Source organism: Bombus bifarius, unplaced genomic scaffold (genome assembly GCF_011952205.1).
Source record: "Bombus bifarius isolate JDL3187 unplaced genomic scaffold, Bbif_JDL3187 scf7180000008056, whole genome shotgun sequence".
NCBI lineage: Eukaryota > Metazoa > Arthropoda > Insecta > Hymenoptera > Apidae > Bombus > Bombus bifarius.
This window is the reverse complement of record NW_022884421.1, coordinates 656,705-678,548: the sequence shown is the minus strand read 5'-3', so window position 1 is coordinate 678,548 and position 21,844 is coordinate 656,705. Positions and strand designations below refer to the sequence as shown.

The following is a 21,844-nucleotide window of genomic DNA, read 5'->3' as shown; positions in this document are numbered from 1 at the left end:
ATGATTATTTTTTTATTGTCATTTAATATTATTATAAATAAACTGACAATTCTAAATACAAAAATAATATAATGCATATAAGAATTTAAAATGATATAATGTTATATAGTAATTATTTCGCTATATATAACTTATAGAAATATACATGAATAAAAAATTTTATATTTGTTTAATTTCACCACTACAATGAGGACAACAAGTTATATTTGAATCACTTCGTGGAAGAAATATTTGGCCACCAATTGCAACAGCTGCTCCCATCACTGCACTACAAGCTACATCTTGTCTTCCTGACATGAGCAACTTTGGATTCATAAGAAGCTGTATATAAATGAAAGAAATAAATATACATGAAACAAGGTAAAATAAATACAAAATAAATATGAAATGAAAACTTACTTGTTCTGCAGTCTTTTCGGCAAGTGTTTTCATATCTAAGCCAGTTATATTAATTTCTCTTTGTAAAGTAATGTTTTCCACACCACATAATAATTGAACTTTTAGAATTTCTGCAAGTTGACAACAGCCTTGTACTAAATCTATTATATTTGTACTTGGTAATACATGCCTCTTGCAAGAAACACTTCCAACATGATCAAAATTTTCACGCAAAATACTAAGTATCCTTAAATAAAAAGGACATAATATATATGTATTAAAATACGTATGTTCCTGCTATTTAAAGTATTTTGTAGAAATATTTTTATTAATAAAATACATTTTTTGTAAATACATGTAAGAAACATACCTGTATGTTTTAAGGGATATATCTCTTATAAGATTTCGATCCTCTAGAAGTCTTTTTATTGCTTCTTGGAGATCTGTGGTTCTTTGGCAAAGAGCTGCTTTCCATTTTGCAAGTTCTTCAACCATTAAGCTACCAAAAATTATTGAAAGTTATGTATATTATATATGTCAGAGTTACATTAGAATTAGGGTTAGGGACCTGAAACGAATCTTCATTTGGATTACACATTGTCGTTATGCAATAGAGAAGACATTGACTAGTGCAAATACGATTATTATAGAATTGGACAAGTAACCGTGGTAATTAGATACTACAATGATCCTAGGTTCAATAACGAATCCGCGGTCAACGGGATAACAGGATGTGCTTCCTTCCAAAGACCAAATCGTACTCGACTTGCTTGGCTACGATGAAAGTATAACTAAACTAACTCTTTGTTAAGACGTGGAATATCCACCGAGCGTACAGACGCTAAGTAACTCGCTAATACGACCTCACGAGAGAATGACTTTCCGTCGCGATGATGCTGCAGAGGAAAACTATGATGGGCTGTGTCTAAGGACACGAGATCATCGGATTCGTCGAGGATAGCCTTCGTTCAGAAAGTGAGGGAAATTGACGTTGCTGTTAATTGGTTAATTTCCATGTTGGTGGTTAGAAAAAGATGCTAGCTGCCCTCGAAGGAAAGCTGCACGTGTACTGCGGAAACGCATCGACATCTGGCAATCATCTTACTTGAAGAATAGGGTCTGCAAATGGCGAGCTACGGGACAGAGACCGTTGGAATGTTTACTGTCGAGTGTTACAACTATTTCCTTTTTAAGGAGAGCTATAGAATTACTCCATGCCTCTGCGTTCATCCCGGCTACGTTCGGCGACTGGCTGTCGCTTCGAGCCCAAGCTCATTATCACAAATCTCGAACAAATACAATCGGATCAAATGACGACAATTGTTTAATTACACCTATGATAGAATCTAGATTACGGTATTAAGGGATTTTCCCGAAGTTCCAAAGGGAAGGTTCCGATGTCCTTTCATCTCCTACATATATATTATGTATGTAGTATCGTGGAAAAATGGCCTGTGGCGGCACATAGCAAACACCACCACTTGACACTAACTAGTGTCGGACGACGGCAGCGCAGTGGTTAGCGCCTTAGGTTACTAACGTTCGGAACCCGGGTTCGAATTCCGGCGACCGGAGTCCCATTTTTCTTCCACGATACAAAAATGAGAAAAAAAGCGGCTCTACCCAGCAGCGACATCTACAGCCTAAGTATTCCGATACTACATGTATTATTATAAATGAGCCATAAATATTTATATTGAATTATTTTCATTTACCTACTGGCTAAGAATTTACTCCTCCAGACTTCACATTGACCTGCTAACCACTCTGTTTGTTCTTGATGAGTTGATAAATTTTGAGCAGAATTTAAAAGAGCTCGAGCAAGTTGCAATTTATCTTCAGTCAATAAATGAACTTTTGTTTCAAGATCTTCTCCAACAGCAGCTACTAATAAATTTTTTAATTCTCCATTAACCTATTGTAAAAAAGAAAAATGTATGATATAATATTATTACTTTAGTAATAAGTAACATTAGTACCTGTGCTTGAAATTTCAATTGATTTTCAAGTTGACTATTTTCTTCTTTAAGCTTTTGTATTTCCGCTTCGTATGCCTTTTTTTCTATCAACCAATCACTTTCTGCAGACTTATCTTCATCTACTATCTTTAAATTATTAGATACCTTTGTTTCATGAAGTTTCATTGCAGCAACTCGAGAGACAGCCATATTCACATTTACATTACTTTTTTGCAATCTTCTATTCTTTTTTTCATATGGAATGATTGGATTGACTGCAGCTTTATAAGGTTCATAAGGAATAAATTTTGGCTCCTTTGATTTTAACGAACATAAAACATGTTTCTCATGTTTTGCATTATTAACATGCCTTGGTATTAAATTTACTATTGGACCATTTGGCATAACTGGAGGAGTTGAACTTAACTGTTTCAAATTTGTTGGATGATAAATTAACGTTTCACCAAGACGGCACTTTGTCTGTTTAACTTCAATTTTTTCAGCCGTTGCATTTTCCATCCCATCACCTTGCGTACGTTTAATCCAGCCTGTAACTTATATATCTTAAATATTAATAATAACACATTAATATATAACATAAAAATAAAAAATTTTAATGTTAAAAAATATGATACTAACAAATATTTTTATTCATATTGTACATTCTTTCCCATAATTAATTGCTTTCTCATATGTTTTGCTATAATAATTATTAAGCAAAGTAAAGAAACAAATATCTTATTACTTATATAATGTATATATATATAATAAATTGTTATCTTGTGGTCAATATCACATTAAAAGTAATTGTCATATGTACTTTATTTTAAATATATAGAAAACAATGAATATGCAAAATTATATGAAATAGGATGTTATATTAACTATATTATACTATACAATTTAGTGAAATAAGGAAAACTAAGTCTAATTATAAAAGCAAAAGAAACAAATATTTTATAAAAAATGTAAATTTATATAAGTATGTATATAAACAAGAAATCTAACCTTGTGACTTAGTTTGAGGTTCATCTTTTGTAGAATTTGAAATACTGGCCATTTTCACTTCTATTTGGTAGATATCTACTTAAAATAATCTTAATATCATTTCATATCATAACAAATTATCAACTACTTTTTATCGGTCATTATTAATCTATTACTTAACGTATCCAATTTAGTGAAAGGAATTCAACGAGACATGAGTAAGAAAATATGTATCAATACCAATCAATAAACAACATTTTTTATGCAAATCCTAATTTCCACTGTGTAGGTACATTTATCAAGTAATATTAATTTTTATATTTTTATGAATATTTTACAATTCTATAATATTTTGATAAATAGTGACTAAAGCAAAGGGTTAAAGTATTGAATGTATTTAAAATACTGCAATAATGATAAAAAACGAAGCAATAATTATGTAAAATAGGTTTTAAACTTTTAATCCTTTTTGTTTGTGTATTATTGTCAATATAATATATTGTGTTATTTTTTAAATAAAATTTCACGAAATAATGATAATGACACTTTCAATATTCACAAAAATATATATATATATATATATATATTTATTTATTTATTTATTTATTTATATATATATATATAAATTATGCCTATCATAGTATAGAACATTTGAATTATCGAAATTTACAAAAAAGTTTGATTTCTATACAAATTTTTTCTTATCTAATATCGATAATTCAATTGTTATAAATCACTAGTCACCAGAAAATAGTTTTAAATTCTTATAGTTGGTGAAATCATTAATTATATATTTAACACAATAACAAAAAAACATTAAAGAAGGAAATTAAATTAACAAGCATTTAATATGTCATATAAATCAAAAATTATAATTTTGCAGTATAAAAAGATTTTAATTTTGCAATATTGTCAAATTATAATCTGAAACATCAATTAAATTTTATTATAAATTGTAACCTCTTTTGCAATTTATAAATTTTTAACTTAAAAGCAAAACATTACACATTGATATTACTTTATTAAATACGGTGAAGTTTAATGATAGAATAATGCTTATAAAAAGATTTTATAGTAATTATAGCGATGTAACAATTTTATATCTTGAACCGTTACCATAATTCTTATATTTTTATAAATTCAAATTTTAACTTGAAATATAATAATAACATGTTCGTATATTAAATGAACTGTAACAAAATAATATAAAAAAAGTAATAACCATTCCAAAGAATAAAAGCTATGGATAAAAAAACATATAAAAAATATAAACGGAGGATCGCACAAGCTGTAGCTAAAGTCGATAATAAGCCTCCAAGATTTGAAGTGTCCGCATATTACAAACCGCATAATATGAGAAGTGACATAAATCGAATAAGAGAAATCGACAAGCAAAATATAAAATTGTTAAGGCGGATGAATATAATTACTCGATTAAGGGTAAGTATACAAAGTTTTATTTCTGTAATAAATATCTTTTATTCCTCATTATTTTCTATCTTTTTGTATACTTATACTACTATATTTTACTATTAATATGTCTTATATTGAATACTACCACATCATTTCTTACTATGTTTATATTTAGTATTGTAATATAAGTAATCTTAATAATTACAATTGTATAAAGTATATAATCATATATGTTTTATAAAAATATTGCAAATTTCTAGTAAAAGTATTGAATGTATTATTTAAAATACTGCAATAATGATAAAAAGAGGAAGCGATAATTATGAAAAATAGGTTTTAAACTTTTAATCCTTTTTGTTTGTGTATTATTGTCAATATAATTAACTGCAACAATATATTAACTGCTTTAAATTAATCTGAAATTCATGATGTGTCCAAATTATAGTCAAATATCGATTGCTGGTTACCAAAGATAAAATATAAATCAAAACTTGATAATCAGGAAGTAAAAAATACACAAGTCATGAAAGAAAATAAAAATTTATTACGAAAAATTCGTAGAGCAAGTACTAATTATTCTACTGCCGAGTTTATACAAGATTGGAAAGAAATGAACATGAAAATGGAACACAATAGAAGGTAAATTATTCCTTCAATATTTCATGGATATATATTTTCGTTTTCAAAGTTTTATGCAAAACAATTTCGAAATTAATTTTACTTAAATTATAATTATGACAAAATTTAAGTTACATAATTTTTCTAAATTTTTAATTAAAAGAACACTGGCTTTTTATTTCTATCTTTTTATATCTCGTTCTATCTTATTATAATTTTAATGAAATCAATATGACATGTATTCATATCTTAAAACACTTTATTCTTTCCATTCCATTGTTAATTGTGAAATTCAACTTTAATTTGTATTAATTTTAAATTTTCAGAGCATAGAATTTTGAAAGTTAGAATAGAATTTTAAAAATGCAGTTGAGAGATAAAAACACAATAATGAAATGTAATAAAATAAAGGAATAAACTTTATATCATATTATTATTACACATTACACGTAATGTAAATGTTTATATTATATTGATGATTAAATTCTATAGATATCAGAAAGAACCTACAACACATACCATTGGATTACAATCTCCACAAGATCATTGTATAATTACAGATTTATCATTGCTAAAACATATAAATCCATCTATTCGTACCAAATGTTTTTTTGAAATTGAAATCCAAGGAGATCAGAAATTAGGATCCATTCATTTTGAACTTTATGATGATATTGTACCTCGGACATGTACAAATTTTGCGGAATTATGTCGTGGATATAATGGCTTATCGTACAAGTAAATAAAAGTAAAATGCACATTTTTAACAACTTTAAATTAAAAAAAAAATAAAAGAAAAAGGATCTGTGTTTTCTTCCTGCAAAATTTTACTTAAAAGACGTGAATGATGTGTGCAGTTCTATGCAATACATTATTTTGATAAAACACATTTATTCAAAATATTACTTTTATGATATTATTATTACAAATATAATATATTAAATCTTTATATATATATATATAAAAATCCTTAAGTCGATTTCTTTAGAAAAATTTATTTGGACGGAGGAGATATCCGGAAAAGATATCTAAAAAAGTCTACTTTTCCAAATGAATAATATTTTTTAAAGGGAGATAAAATTATATCTTTAACTAAAAGGAAACCAATGCTTTTTCTAATAGGAACACACCGTTTCATCGAATTGTATCCGGTTATTGGTGTCAAGGCGGAGACGTTACAAAACTTAACGGATGTGGAGGAAAGTCCATATATGGTGAATCATTTGAGCATGAGAATTACAACTTACGTCATGCTGGTCCCGGAATTTTGTCCATGTGTAATGAAACTGAAAATACATGCAATTCCAAATTTAATCTTACTTTTAGACAATTGGAAACAGTAGATGGGAAAAATGTAGTTTTTGGGAAAGTGATTGCAGGTCTCTCAAACATTTATAAGGTAAATTTATTTCAATTGCATCAAAATAAAGATATCTTCTTCATTCGTAAATTTTTCTAAATATATGAAGAATATTTGTTACTTATATCATTATCTTTTAATAAATTAATGTAAATTTGGAAAAGAACAACTGTACCCTCTTTCATACTTTTTATTTAACACATCTTTTTATAAAATAAGGAAAATTAGAATTATATAACAGTTAATTAAAACTATACTGCAGAAAATCACAGAAAAATATTTTGAAACATTAAATATGCAAATTTTTAGTATACATGGATCTATAAATCCAAGAAATAAATAAAAAGTTTAACTACTGTACTGAAAGAACTTTCTATAAATTTATTTATATAACAGATTTAAAAAATAAAATTGATTCAAGAGTACTTAGTAATGATTTTAAACATGACCACATGTTAATATATCTGATATTTTTTAGATTGAAGAATTTGGTACAAAAACAGGAAAACCATTTAAAACAATAATTATATCCAACTGTGGTATTATATCAAGATATATAAAAAATAGATAAAAATCAAGCAAAGCATAAAAATTTCATTTAATTGGTGAAAGGCAGAAGTCTTTGATAGTATAACATCAATGTTAATAGTTTAATTACTTTATCGTATATAGAAAAACATAATTATATCAATTACTTAATTAATTTTTCTCTCAAATGTTCTTTCTTTATATCTGTACATTGTATAAAAACATAAAACATTTAAAAAGATATTTAATTTGTGTACAATATTTAATAATAAATCGTACTTTAATATATTAAATTATATTTCTTGTAACGTGATTGTTATTTTTATTTAACGTCTTCGATACGGCGTTTGTTCTCCAGATATCGTCATTTGACGGCCTGGACCTACGGACAAGGACAATTGTGTAGCGTGGCGTATTGTTGACAATTGACAGTCAAATTGACCTCAGCCGATATTCAGTCGACGTTTGACCCTGGGAACGTATTCGGGGTGATCAATTATAATCGACACTCGTACTTGAGACGGTTAATGAATCTATCCCCATTCCATATGTTATGTCTATTATGTTACATTAATATCATGATTAAATTATTAAGATAAACGAACACAAATATCATAACTCGGTGTTTATTTTCATTCAATTTTTATACAATATCATTTCTATATGCAATTTGTTTTATAAAATTTGAGTATTATTAATAATGGTTTGAGTATCTTTTTGATGTGTAAAATATATTTTTATATATAAATGCAGTTATTCAATTCATTTATAACAATGAGGCACTTTAAAATTCATGCAAATAACAAAAATATTTCATATTTATATAGATATATTAAAATAATTATTATGATTAATGCAGAGTTTAAATATAATGATTTAAGATAAAATAATGTTAGCAATTAAGGCATAAGTATGACGTTATAATACAATAACATAAACTTTCATTGATAATATTAAGAGATATTTCATTTTACATTTAATTAACCATAAGCTGATATATGTTGCTTATATGATTAAGCTGGTAGTCTTTTAGGATTTAAATCATACATTCGGCGCATACGTTTTTTCAATTCTTGTGGAAATTTATCGTAACATTTTTTACAGGCGGGTTTTAAATCAAATTCAAAAAATTTAGTTTTTTGATTCATTTTTTGATCGCAAAATGCACAAGCGAAGTGATGTACGCACCATGCTTTATTCAAAGCTGTAAAAACTGAAAAATTCAAAATATATTATATATTTACTTTCTTCTTAAATTAGGATAAAATTAATAGAGTAATATACTAACCATCGCCAGAAATTACTTGATTACATACAAAACACAAATTACCGAAAAGTTGATGGTAATGTGTTTCACAATAAGCTAAACCTTTTTTCTCATAATGTCGATGACCTAAAAACGGCTTTTCACATTTTGCACAAACAAAATGTTCAACATGCCAATGTTTACCTAGAGCAGTTACTACTCGTTCCTCAATCGGACGTCGACATGCACCGCAAATTGGAATTCCCATTTTATCATGACATCTCAAACAGTATAGCTCATTCTGAAAATTTTAATAATCAAAATGTGAATTATTAATATACTAAGTACTAATATATTAAGTAAAAGATAATACTAATAATTAAAGACAACACAGTTATAGATACATACCATTTCATTGGCAGCATATCCTGGTCTAGAATTAACCTCTCTAGCATCTGAATTAAGTTCTATACCACAAGCAGTACAATTAAAATGATATGGATGATAGAGTTCTCCGCGAAAACGGAGAGGTTTGTCATCGATTACACCACTAAAAATTATATAATATTATATACATGATATACAATAGCTAAATAATATATATATAACTTTAAAAATCAAAATTCATACTGGCACTGATGACAAATATATTTTCCAAGTGCCCCAGCCTTAACACGTGCATTACACGTATGGCATAAAGCTCTACCCTGACATTTAATAAATCCTGCATCAGCTAATTCACCATTGCATTCTTCACAACGGAAACATCCTGGGTGCCAATTAGCATTCATTGCTTTTATTACACGGCCAATAACAAATTCTCCTACAAATAAAAAAGTATAATTATATTCTTTCTTACAAGTGTTTTTATGAGTTCTATATGAGTATATTATTTTTTTAACTTCAAGTATTTGACATATTGTAATAAATAATTAAAACAACTTACCGCATTTTTCACAACAAGGTGCAAATAAGACATGGAAATCATGTTCACAATATTTGTACCCTTCAAATTCATAGAATATTCCATCTGGGAATGGACGGAAACATTGTGCGCATCTAATAAAATATCTTTTATTATAATTGATATAAATTTTAAACAATATAAATGTAATAATATAAATGTATACAAATACAAACTTAATATAGTAACTTCCAATAATAATAAAATATTCTTACACAAAGCATTGAGGATGCCATAGCTCTCCATTTGAATTAACAATCTTTTCATGAGGCACAAAACCTTCTCTACATCGAGAACAGAACATATTATCCAAAGACATCCCTGTAACACTTTTTATATAAAGTTTATATTATTAATGAGACTAACCAACCATTATTCTAATATATATAAAACTGCTTTAAAATTGGACTTAAAAATTAATATTATAGTTTCTTCTCCTTCTTTTGGTTGTTCCTCCTTCTTTGTTTCAAAATGGTTAAATTCATATAATACATTTAAGTTTTCCCAATTTATTCCAAATATACAATATTTAAAAAATGAGAAAATTAATGTACATTAAAGATAATTAATGTGGACATGTTATATATATATATATGCATATATATGGCGAAAAATCATAAAATACGCAAAAACTGAAAATTTTTTTTCATGATATTTTTATAAACTAAAAAAACGATTTATAGCGCCTAGTGTAATGAATATTTCATGATATCTTCAAAATTGAATATGTAAAAATAATTTATTTTTACTATCATCGCCATAAAAAGATAACTTTTTTTTACAATATATAAATATAAAATTGCATAAATGCTGCATATTATATTAATATTTATATTATATTCAAGTTAACGTTTCGAATGTCTTACAATATTTCATAATAACGGATTTAAAATAATATACCTGGAAATTAATTTTGCTGGTGGAAGATATCCTATAACACTATGTTTCGGAAGAGAAATAATTGTGCTTACCCTGGCATTCTTTAATGATAAAGGAGAGCTAATTTATTAATTGTCGTTACTTCCTTTTTCTTTTAATTAAAAAAAATATGAACGTTATATATTACAGATTATTTAAAAAAATACCTAGTATTTTTCTAAACTAAAAATTATTGTTGTATATCATTAATATTATTAATACTTTTTGAAATGAAACTTTAAAGAAAATACACACATCAGTGTTGCTGGTTATATATTAATTCTTCGTTTTATATTTAGAATAAAAATTACGTCATCAAAGAATGCACCGCTTTTTCTGTAATAATCAGTTAACTGCAATAGCCAATCAGATGTAAGGAATGTGGACTTGCCTTTTGTGAAATGTTACTTCAAACAAGGGAGTAAGGTTATGTAGATATGAAACTTTAATAATTATTAAACGATTAATATCTTTATACATATTTTAATATCGTTATTTTCTATTGCAATTTTAGTAATGTAAATGAATATTCAAAAGATTGCCCGTTTTGTTTAAATATATTTGCAAAATAAACATCTACAAAAATATAATTATGCAATGTATCAATAACAATTAACATTTCATGTTTCAAAATCTTTAACAGTTTTTGAATAATATTAAAATTTCAGAAATACGTTTAGAAAAAAGATAATCAAAACAATTAGGTACATAAAAAATACAGGGAAATATAAAATAAACTAAGAGACCGTTTCAAGTTAACTTTCAATACCATAAAGTATATTAATCTACATGGAACGTTTAATTGATTATAAAAACTAGGAAATAATTATGCTTTTTACCATAAAATTATTAAAATTTTTATATAGTATTTAAAATCCCTGCCTAGTAACTATGAGAAAAAGTAGCTACGTATATAGATATACGCGTTCTCTCTTTTCCTTTCATAATTTTGCAATATAATATTTATTTACGAATTATATAAAAATATTAATAAGTTAAATTATATAAGGTACATATCCAGTTTCATAAAACTACAATTATATAAAACTACATCGTTTAATTTAGCGCTGCAGGTCGTCATATGGCGCTGTAATCAACTTAACTAATCGATCGGATAGTATCGTTAAGATAGGGTTGACACTCTGCAGCTGCTACCATACGAATTGTTTGTGCTCTGAAGAGACGTTTCTCTTCGACGACGTATTAACCATATAACGTATAACTTACAAAATGGCATGGTTATGTAGTCGTACTATTTTTCAAACATGTCGACGACAATTTTACCGCGATGCTGTGAGATATACAAAAGAGAAGAAAGACAGTAATATAATCTTTTAAATAATATTAGAATTATTTAAGTGTGTTGCGTTTTTTTGTTACGTAATATGAAAATATAGTTTATTGATTTTACATCATTTTTGACTTATGTTAAGTACAAAATTCAATATTTTCTAACGAAATTCTTGTTTCAGCTTTTCCCGATCCGCTAGAACTAGCCACGGGTTTGGAAAAACGTGAGTTGCTTGCTGCTGCCGCTGGCGATTTTGTAAGTTTCTACATTCAATAATTTTTCGAATCAATGTCACACTTCGAAATCTACATATATTAATAAGATGTTCTATAAAATAAATTTTTTAAATCAAATTTTTCATGTTATTTGCAAACTATAATTATCTTCTGAACTTCATCACAAATTAAGTTGATTAAAAAATTAAATTAAAATTAGTAAGAGAGAAAGTAATTTGATGTGCATATTCTGATGTAAATCTTTAATCTATTGTTATTATATATGTATATCTATATGAAAAATTGTTAAATTAAATAAAATCAAGTTTGGCCCATAAAATGTAAGTTAGAACAAATAAATTTATCAGTATATTTTCATATTTATTGAATATATCTTTTATATTTGTGAGACATATTAAAATTATTTTACAATGCATCTTTGCATGTATATTATAAAAATAAAATATTATACATGAAAGTTAAGAATTATAGATTATCTTCCCTGTCAATATTTTAATTAGTTGTTATTATTTATAATTTATTATCTTATTTCAGGATCCATATCATATGAAGGCCATAGAAATATTGCGTGATAGCACAAAGGAGAATCCAAATTTAGTACCAAGTGCATTCAAAAGTCGTGTTGTTGGTTGCCTTTGCGAAGAAGATACTGCACACGTGAATTGGATGTGGTTGCATGAAGGTCAACCACGCCGCTGTGAATGTGGTCATTGGTTTAAACTGACTGAAGTTGCTCCTTTAGGATAAGATTTTAATTTAATGTCAATTCTTGTTATTAGTCATTTGTTTAAAATATAGAATTAATATCATATACTAAATATTGTGTTTATTTATTACCTTCTTATATCCTATCTTCATCTTATATATATCCTTTAATTCCAAATAAATTGTTAGTAAATTGAATAGTAAATTATTACTAACTTGTATCATGTTTAACATCATTATTTTAAGATTTTTATCATTTTCAATTAACTTCTATGTAAGGTCTTATGAACTAGTTTTTTTAGAAAATATTAAAAACAATTTTTCTATAAATTTTATTTGTAGAAATATAAGAAATATATGAAGCTGTATATACTATAAGAAATATTTTAAACATATTAATTTCTGATTTGTGTTTCTTATTACCTTTTTTTAATAAATTCTACTACAAATTCTTTTATAATTTCTATTATCTAAATTTATAAACAATTATATAGTTCTGAATAATTGTATGTAACAATTTAAATAGTATTAAGTGTAGATTGTACAATGATTCAATTACTTCAATTTATGATTGTTTAGATCTAAGAAATATTTCCTTGCTATATACTCATGATTATAATTTATGGAATTTTAAGTCACAACTCATTTATTATTTAATTTTGCAATTTTTATAGAAGTTTATGATATATCTAATGTTGCATTATTTATAATACATAAAACTATATTATGTTTACATTATTTCAAAATTTAATTAAATGCATTAAATCATTTGTAGCATTGTAAGATTACATATTAATTTATGCTATGTTACTTATATAAATATAGTAATTTAAAACAATAAATAATAAAATACTAAAGGTATATTTGAAAATGTATTTTAATAGTGATATGTGATGGATACTATTACATTCTGTGTAAAATATCTAATTTATTACATGATTACATATATACTAGTATATTTGTAAATATAAATTTTATGATTGTGAAGTATTGTAAAAGTTATATAAATATATGAAATTTCTTTTCTATATTGTATATTGTAAAAATAGCGAATTTCAATATTTATAAATTTATCACAGTCTCAATGTAGTTTTAGATTTATATATAGGTACTGCATTTTCAAATTCACAACCATAAAAAAGATTACTTAATATTATACAAAGATCAAACTAATGAACATACTATTATGTAGAATTCATTTTGTATTCTGTACAGTAATTACCTCTATATTGTTATAGATTTTATAAATATTAATTGTACATATTTGACTTAAGCATACGAAACATTATAAGTTTCTTTCTTACGCACAAAATTACATACATGACAGTATGTTCTATAAAAATTCCACAAGAATTCTATAATTCTTCTACATGAATTGTATAATTATGCTAACTTGTATTAACTTATTATGCTTTGAATCTATTATAAATAGTATTGAAAGTTCCTAGAAATTTGTTTTAAACACAATATACACTTTGATATTCCCTTTGAAAAGAGGTGTTTCTTGTATTTGTTAAAACATCAGTTCGTGGTCTACGAAACAGTAGTACATGTGGTTCTAAAATGTAACAAATATACATAGAAAACTATACTAACTATAATTGAACTAAATGAGATTGTGTTAATATTTTAATAAGTCACCATGTACAAGCATGTCTATTTTTATACCTGGTACATGCATCATGTAATGTACCCAGCCTGGACTTTGTTGAACTCCTAAATTTCTCCATTCTGTTTCTGACATAAGATGAGTTTTTGGAACATGTCTTGCTAAATCAACTGGCAAAATAACATGCCTGTAAAAACAAAAATGTTGAGTAACCATAGCTATAAACTAATTCTTATTATAATTATATTTATTTAATTAATTATTATGTAAATATTATATAATTAAAATTGTTATTTTACTTACAAACAGTAAATTAGTTCTAAATTATTTCTTCCTTTACTACATATATTATTTGAAATATTTACTCAAATGAAATAATGTAATGTAAGGTCAAGCATAGATAAATTAAAACCAAATATATCAAATATATTAAATTAAAATTAATATATTTTATAAAGTTATATGTTAAAGATACTTTGTAAATTTTAATACTTTAATGGTTTATAATATTTTAACATGAATTAACTACTCTTTCGTACAAACCTATATTCATATTTATCATCGTTGTATTTTTCAGAGTATTGTATTTGATCAGCTGGCATTCTGAGTATTAAGATATAAAGATATAAAAATTTCTTTCTTTTATAAAATTTGTTTTCATAACAATCGTATATATGCGTACAATAATAAATTTAACCTTGTTTTCCAGGACGTCAAATAAATTTCAATGATAGATAAATTTGATACAAGGTGTTTTTTAAAAGCTACAACAAGTAGTAACAAACACGTTTAAGAAACAAATGCGCCCTCTTCTAGTTTCACTCAAAAGAGAAATCTACACATACTAAAATATGTATTTTATTATTACAGATTAATAAAATTTTAATAATTATCACAAAATGCAAGATTTATGTCCATTGTGTTCGAAAAATGGTCTTAAGAATAAAATAAAATTATTGCAAATTAATTTACAAGAGGCTGTGTGGATATGTGAAGAAGAAAAGGTAAGCTTTTTATAAATTTTTTTATTTAAAACATATTTTATTATAAATATAACGTCTGTTACATATTTTATAATGTAATATTTCATTATTTATATAAAACTTCATATGTGACAACAAAAATAACTTTATAGAATAAATGTGATTATATATTTGTTCATCTGTAACATATTTGCAACAAATATAAATATAAATAAAAAACAAGTACATAACAATCTATTATCATTTTATTATTGTATTAAATTAATCTATTACTTCCTATTTTAGTGTGTATGGCCTTTTGGATATGAAGATTTTGTATTTTGTCCGAGAACAGTAGGAAAAGTCTGGTCTTGTTATTGGAATGATTATAAGCCAACAACACCACCAAGATTAAAAGAAAATCTTATGACATCAAGTCCTTCAAAGCTACCATTATGTTTTACACCTGTAATACCTACCAAACATATACCAAAAGAAGTTATCAATAATTTAGATATGCATCCTTCAGAGAATATTAATGCTACAAATAACAGTTCAAATATAATAAACTCAAATACTAATTTTGATGATCCACATATTTCTGTTTTTAAAGAATCAAGTATGATATCAAACATTAATATTGAAGAAAAATACAACGATACTAATACTTTAAATAATGAAACTACTGTAAGTAATGTACATAGCAATAAATTACAATCGATTAATGATAATATAGAAGATATAAAATTTGAGAATGAATGGAAAAATTTATTAAATGAAGATATTAAAGAAAAAAATGATATTTCCATAGAAAATGTTAAAAGTATGAATACTGTCAAAAAGGCACCAAAAATAACAAGTATTGAAAAAACAAATATTATTATTTCTAATATGAAAATAGGAAATCAGATCCCTAATGTTAAGTTAAGAAATGAAGAATCTGTTCATCAAAAATCAAAGAAGAAAATTTTAGATGTTGAATCTGTAGATGTTACAGGATCTAAATTGAAACCAGAAGTTGAAGAATTAACAAATTTAGAACCAAGTGGAAATAATGAAAATATATTAAAACCTAATTTAAATATAACTACAATGGAAATAGATGGTTTACCACCTATCACATTGTCATTTGAAATTCCACTATGTTCTACAGCTCCTGAAACAGTAATAGCTAATACACAACTAGATAGTTATAAAAGTAATAATACAAAACCAAACAGTTTCGAAGTGAAAAGTACAGTTGTAAAACGGAATATAAGTAGTGGTAAAATATATGAGAAATTCAATTTTAGTGCAATTAAGAAAAAGCTGGAATCAAATAGTTCCAGCAATACTAATAATAGCAAAGATAATTTTTCTAATGTGAAGACACAAATTCAAAAGATAGAAAATGATTCACCAGAACCAAAACCAATTTCAAATGAAAGTGCTATTTGTGTATCGAATGAACTTGATAAGTCTTATTCTTCAAATATGAAGATACAAGTTCAACAAGTAAAAAATGATTCACCAGAAATAATTTCAAATGTGAGTGCTACTTGCGTACAAAATCAACTTGATAAATCTGTAACGTCCTTATCAAATCAGGAAACTATAGAATCTGATACTGCAGCAGTCAATGCTAGTGTAAATATAGATACTGTTTTGGAAGAGCTTATATGTAATGATTATAGTATTTCTGAAAATATAAACGATGACTGGATAGAATCTCTATTGATCTAGATTAATGATATACTATAATTAATTGTATTTAGTTTATCTAAACAATATTATACAGTCCTATTATATAACTAGAATCTTGTTTATTTATGGAAATGAAAAATTGTTACTGATTGTAATTTTAAACTGGAATTATAGAATAATTTTTATAAATAGACTTGTGTTAATTATGTTCACTTGATTGGTATTTAGACACTTTGTATTTCTTTGTATACCTCTAATGTCTTACAATATATGACTGGCTTTGCTTTAAGAAAGATACAAAAACTATCATGTACAAATTGCATACAATATTTAAAACAAGAAATATTTACCAATCACAAGGAGGACTTGATAAATATAATTATTAGGGGTTATATAAAGATAAGATTTCTTTATATTGTAAAAAATACAACAAAAATTAACAAAACAAATGAAGAGAAAAATGAAAGTAAAATAAATCATTTTAAAATTTAACAAAATGCACTGTGTTCAATTCAATCTTCCCAGCAATTTTAACACTCCTTAAATATTATGTTGTTTCTCAAGGTTGTAGATTTCATTTTAAGTAAGTATTATATATAAATATTATATGCACTCATTTTATATAATTATTTTAATATTTATATTTCTTTAATTATTAGTAAAAATTAAATTATGTTCTGTGCATCAATAATGTTCTGTACTAAATCTCTGTAAACTAATCCCAATTAATTCTTTATTCAGTTATTTAATTTATTTATTCTAAATAAATTTTATTTTTAAACGAATTTATATTATTTATTCTAAACTTTCATTTAAGCCTTCAAAAATTGAACAATTCTGTCTAAGAGCCAAGAAATTTGAATTTTGTAATTTTGCCACCTGTTGCGTGAACATAATTAAATGTTAATATATATACACTTCAGCTGTAAATATTGTAAGAATAAATGACGGGAACAGTATGATTATTAGATTTGTTAAATTAGTTTTTTCATGCTTTATAATAGTACTGAAAAATAAATATATGGTTCTATACAGAAAAAGTGGTGATGATCTTGGAAGCTTGTAAAAAAAGGAACTGTGAAGAAATCTATTTCCATTTTCACTGTTATATATACATACAACAATAAATAAGACAAATATTTAGGTGATCACATTTAGCTGGGTCACTCTGTATAATTAATGTAGTATGGGAATATTATATATTTTACAGATATTTACTATACATAGGCACACAGCTTTATTATGCAACACATGGTATATTTAAATATATGCATTATAAGTATTATAATAGTCTTTATGACTAATTACATAATACATTTTATAAATATATGATATCATTCTATTTAAATAATTTGAAAATTTTAGTATAAAAATAATTGTATTTTTATATAATCCTAAAGTAAAGAAATCACTTCTTATCTCTTGCAATCCACGTAAAAAATGTTTATTTTAGATAACTGTACTAGAATCATTTTATTATTCTTTCGTATCACTTAAAAAAGGAGGGAATATAACATAAATATTGTTTTTTAAACATATTTCGACATAAATAATATGTCCTGATATTTTCTATTTGTTTTATGTATATAATGTATGTTACAATATAATACAGTTTATGCATAAATTGTCACGACAATATATTTAATAAAAATGGTCTTTTTAATATAGTGAGTACTGCCATGCTGTGATTGTTTCAAGGTATTATAATTGTACACAATACATTTTGAAAATATTCTAAATGAAAGAAATTGTCACATGTAGTTTATAGTCTAGGTAGTCAATTATCTAATGAATATAATATTTAAATGAATGTTTTTAAAGAGTAATAATAAAGTAATTCAAAGAGTAATTGCTATTAAATGTAGTAAGTATTTTTCTATTTTCACAATTATGAATTGATGACGGAATAATTGCAACAGAATTTTGAGATGTTTACAATGAGCGATGAAAAGGAAACAAGTATGTTATACAATATAATATATTTTTTAAAAGATTGCAATAATGCAATGAAGTCAGATTACATAATATATGAAATCAGAACAGAGTGAAAGTGAAAGTAAAATATGCAGCAAAATTATTGCAAAAAATATATTTATATTGTACAATTACAGTAAATTGCAAAATAAAATGATTGTTACCTATGAATAAAAAGGCGATTGTAAATACTTTGCATTCAGCTTTTTTCTTTATCTTTCAAAATTTTTATTTTTCGACCTAATAGATCGTATTTGGAATGATTTGGTTCCGGATCTTGATCTGTATCTGAACTACATTCACTATCACTAGAATCTTCGTAAGTGCCAAGGCCAGGCAAAATTCCAATACACTTCATGCCAATTTCATTTGTTATATTTTTATGTTCTAAAGTATCAGTTTTGAATGCGGGTTCGCATTCAGCTATTATTTGTTCATTTAGTTCACAATCTTCTTTCTTTGATGTGTCTTTGCTTTCATCAGATGATTTTCTTTTAACACCCCGTGCAAGATCTACATAAATACAATATTAAAATAATATTCAAATTAGGATACTAAGTATTAAAGTCTTTTTATGTACTATTCACAATCTTCAATTATTCTGAATATAATTATCATTTTCGCATAATAATTAAATAATTTATAAAGATGACATTAAATTTTTATTTACCTTCTTTTTGTTTTTCAGGACGTTTAACTACAACACCAGCTAATAATTTTAATTGCGAAGTACGACTACAAGGAAAAAAAATATATTTCTTAACATTACAAAATATAAACATAATAATAGAAATGAACAATTAAAAATATTTATTAAATATCATGTTATCAATTTTATAATATTGAAGATATAATATTGCAAAAATGAGTCATGCTTATTAAAGTTGCATTAGATGAAGTAATATATTACCTTCCAGAAGAAATATTTTTATTTACAATTTGAGGATTTTTTAATTCTTGTTTTAATTTTTCATTTAAGGATTTTTCTTGTAATGAAGCAACAGCAGCTTTGAAATCTCGCATTTCTTTTTCTTCTTCAAGATTTTTTTTACGCTCTTCTTCTAATTTTGTTCTATCCACCAAATCCAAAAATTCTACTTCATCATCATCTAAACCTTTTATCATATTTTCTGTGAATGAAAAAAGTAATTACATAACACAATGAAACATATAATTAAAACTTATAAAGGAACATGCATGATTTTATGTATAATTACATACATTCTAAAATTGTTAACTTACTCAACTTATGTGCTTCCTCATATTCTGCATCTCTTTTATTTTTTTGTTCTTGTAATCGTTCATATAAAGATCTTGTATCATATGTTTCTTCTGGAGCTTCTATAAAAATCAGAAAACATATATGTGATACTTTTATAATAATTAATAATTAAGAAAATAAGTAAAAAATATAAGCATGAATAATTGCAATTAGGTCACATTATTATAGTTACAATTTAAATCATTCATTTGTAAAAACAATAAAGACAAGAACTAGATATCTTAATTAATTTTATACATATTGCAGCTTTTAATTAAATAAATATTACTATTATAGAAGATAGCTGAGATATAATATATACATATAAAATGAAAATATGAGAATGACCTAATGGTTGGTCTGCAGTTCGTACACGTTCCCATTCTTCTTGTCGTATTCTTCGCTGTTCTGCAATTTCAGCTTCTGATATAAATCCTGAACTCATAATGATCTAGAAAAAAAAATTGAACAAAAATTACATATACACAAAGCATTGATTATTTATTTGCTATAATTAATAGCTGACATAACAATATATAGAAAACAGTAATTAATTGTTCAATTTCTTATTAATTATAATATATATTCAACAAATATAATGATTATTATTATTTTTTATCATAATGTTTTAATAAAATTAAATAGCGAATATTATATAAGAAAACATTATTTGATTATAAATTTTATGAAGAAACAAAAATGCGAATATCACTTTTCAAAGAATGAAATTAAAGAATAAATGCATAAAAATAAAACTTTTGAATATATAAAAAAGTGGAAAAGAAAATAAAATCAGTAATGTTATATACTATACATACTTAGAATACTTATATTAATACTTACCACTCTTATGTATACTAAACTTTGACAGAGTAATAGCACAAGAACTATATATTTTCAGTGTTTCTAAAGTTTTTATAAACATTCAACATTTATAATTAGTTATCCACTCCTTATCATAACGTAAATGTTAAAATAAAATTTCTTTAATACAATTTTTTGAAGGCTTTGATATTCAGTACTTTAAATTAAGAATTTTAAACATTAGATTAAGTGTTAATGATTAAGTGTTAAGATTAAGTGTAATATTAAAACATTAACATTTTTCTAGGAATATTTGGCACTCTAAATTTTAAACACGAAAAATTTCTTTTTTTCAAATTCGTTAATTAACAAGTTGTTACGAAATGTTAACGACCTTTTCATTTAGTTAAAATATTCTTAGTGTATAGATAAAATTAATAATGTTTAAAATTCGTGATTAAAGATAAATACATATTTAATATTTTCTAAAAGATATGTAGGTTAAGTTCTAGATTTAAACTTAAACAATTATAAAATTACAGAGTTATATACGTTGAATATTTTCTTATAAATAGATCTCTTATTTATACAATCAAAACCGCATTGAACAATGTTTTATATTATCCTATCAACCTATGTCACGAAAACGACGCTCGAGCTTAAAACACTGCACATTAACTGCTCGTACTTAGGTACTCCAACATTTCGTGCGCATGCGTGAAACATTATGAGTATAACATATACGCACACTTAGATGTATCTATGTAAAATATAAATGACTAAGTTTATATATTTATAATTTTGTGGTTTTTAAACTTTTCGTATTTTGTACTAATCTGAAGAAAATAGATATACAATATACTATTCAACTTTTGTTTCACAATTGAAATTATAACACAATATGTTACATAACAAATATGTTAAATTTTGATGATGAATATCACAAATT

The 21,844-nt window shown here is 25.1% G+C and overlaps 7 protein-coding genes across 13 annotated transcripts; 3 read left to right on the top strand and 4 right to left on the bottom strand.

Moving 5' to 3' along the window:
- Positions 1 to 145: 145 nt before the first annotated feature.
- LOC117208109 (golgin-45) lies at positions 146 to 3,478 on the bottom strand. The gene is made up of 6 exons (XM_033448974.1): positions 3,345 to 3,478; positions 2,358 to 2,890; positions 2,094 to 2,293; positions 749 to 877; positions 400 to 625; positions 146 to 321 (listed from the first exon to the last, which is right to left on the bottom strand). The coding sequence occupies exons 1-6, from the start codon at positions 3,394 to 3,396 to the stop codon at positions 160 to 162; spliced, it is 1,302 nt and encodes a 433-aa protein (XP_033304865.1). The 5' UTR covers positions 3,397 to 3,478; the 3' UTR covers positions 146 to 159.
- Positions 3,479 to 3,578: 100 nt separating this feature from the next.
- LOC117208111 (peptidyl-prolyl cis-trans isomerase H-like) lies at positions 3,579 to 7,860 on the top strand. Of its 2 annotated transcripts, none has more exons than XM_033448979.1 (5): positions 3,579 to 3,608; positions 4,556 to 4,763; positions 5,182 to 5,375; positions 6,477 to 6,753; positions 7,601 to 7,860. In XM_033448979.1, exons 1-5 carry the CDS (start codon positions 3,586 to 3,588, stop codon positions 7,646 to 7,648), a joined length of 750 nt encoding a protein of 249 aa, XP_033304870.1. In that variant the 5' UTR covers positions 3,579 to 3,585; the 3' UTR covers positions 7,649 to 7,860. The 2 variants fall into 2 exon arrangements, with proteins under 2 accessions (XP_033304870.1, XP_033304869.1); XM_033448978.1 differs by lacking the exon at positions 7,601 to 7,860 and adding an exon at positions 7,193 to 7,563.
- A 316-nt stretch (positions 7,861 to 8,176) lies between these two features.
- On the bottom strand, positions 8,177 to 10,581 carry LOC117208110 (LIM and senescent cell antigen-like-containing domain protein 1). Of its 2 annotated transcripts, none has more exons than XM_033448975.1 (7): positions 10,424 to 10,581; positions 9,668 to 9,781; positions 9,435 to 9,547; positions 9,119 to 9,311; positions 8,897 to 9,038; positions 8,531 to 8,789; positions 8,177 to 8,455 (listed from the first exon to the last, which is right to left on the bottom strand). In XM_033448975.1, the coding sequence occupies exons 1-7, from the start codon at positions 10,429 to 10,431 to the stop codon at positions 8,256 to 8,258; spliced, it is 1,029 nt and encodes a 342-aa protein (XP_033304866.1). In that variant the 5' UTR covers positions 10,432 to 10,581; the 3' UTR covers positions 8,177 to 8,255. The 2 variants fall into 2 exon arrangements, with proteins under 2 accessions (XP_033304866.1, XP_033304867.1); XM_033448976.1 differs by having other exon boundaries at positions 10,353 to 10,553.
- An 890-nt stretch (positions 10,582 to 11,471) lies between these two features.
- LOC117208112 (cytochrome c oxidase subunit 5B, mitochondrial-like) lies at positions 11,472 to 12,715 on the top strand. Its single transcript, XM_033448980.1, has 3 exons — positions 11,472 to 11,691; positions 11,843 to 11,916; positions 12,432 to 12,715. The coding sequence occupies exons 1-3, from the start codon at positions 11,601 to 11,603 to the stop codon at positions 12,642 to 12,644; spliced, it is 378 nt and encodes a 125-aa protein (XP_033304871.1). The 5' UTR covers positions 11,472 to 11,600; the 3' UTR covers positions 12,645 to 12,715.
- Positions 12,716 to 13,461: 746 nt separating this feature from the next.
- LOC117208108 (cyclin-dependent kinases regulatory subunit-like) lies at positions 13,462 to 15,076 on the bottom strand. 2 transcript variants are annotated; one of them, XM_033448972.1, is made up of 3 exons: positions 14,755 to 15,076; positions 14,244 to 14,398; positions 13,462 to 14,160 (listed from the first exon to the last, which is right to left on the bottom strand). In XM_033448972.1, the coding sequence occupies exons 1-3, from the start codon at positions 14,811 to 14,813 to the stop codon at positions 14,060 to 14,062; spliced, it is 315 nt and encodes a 104-aa protein (XP_033304863.1). In that variant the 5' UTR covers positions 14,814 to 15,076; the 3' UTR covers positions 13,462 to 14,059. The 2 variants fall into 2 exon arrangements, with proteins under 2 accessions (XP_033304863.1, XP_033304864.1); XM_033448973.1 differs by having other exon boundaries at positions 14,271 to 14,398.
- On the top strand, positions 14,869 to 17,024 carry LOC117208105 (probable E3 ubiquitin-protein ligase bre1). 2 transcript variants are annotated; one of them, XM_033448965.1, is made up of 3 exons: positions 14,869 to 14,984; positions 15,082 to 15,215; positions 15,480 to 17,024. In XM_033448965.1, the coding sequence occupies exons 2-3, from the start codon at positions 15,111 to 15,113 to the stop codon at positions 16,893 to 16,895; spliced, it is 1,521 nt and encodes a 506-aa protein (XP_033304856.1). In that variant the 5' UTR covers positions 14,869 to 14,984; positions 15,082 to 15,110; the 3' UTR covers positions 16,896 to 17,024. The 2 variants fall into 2 exon arrangements, with proteins under 2 accessions (XP_033304856.1, XP_033304855.1); XM_033448964.1 differs by lacking the exon at positions 14,869 to 14,984 and having other exon boundaries at positions 15,075 to 15,215.
- A 1,905-nt stretch (positions 17,025 to 18,929) lies between these two features.
- On the bottom strand, positions 18,930 to 21,590 carry LOC117208106 (PSME3-interacting protein). 3 transcript variants are annotated; one of them, XM_033448968.1, is made up of 7 exons: positions 21,529 to 21,590; positions 20,935 to 20,997; positions 20,440 to 20,542; positions 20,073 to 20,171; positions 19,741 to 19,960; positions 19,501 to 19,565; positions 18,930 to 19,343 (listed from the first exon to the last, which is right to left on the bottom strand). In XM_033448968.1, the coding sequence occupies exons 3-7, from the start codon at positions 20,534 to 20,536 to the stop codon at positions 19,030 to 19,032; spliced, it is 795 nt and encodes a 264-aa protein (XP_033304859.1). In that variant the 5' UTR covers positions 20,537 to 20,542; positions 20,935 to 20,997; positions 21,529 to 21,590; the 3' UTR covers positions 18,930 to 19,029. The 3 variants fall into 3 exon arrangements, with proteins under 3 accessions (XP_033304859.1, XP_033304857.1, XP_033304858.1); XM_033448966.1 differs by having other exon boundaries at positions 20,935 to 21,112; positions 21,529 to 21,585; XM_033448967.1 differs by having other exon boundaries at positions 20,935 to 21,043; positions 21,529 to 21,584.
- Positions 21,591 to 21,844: the final 254 nt, after the last annotated feature.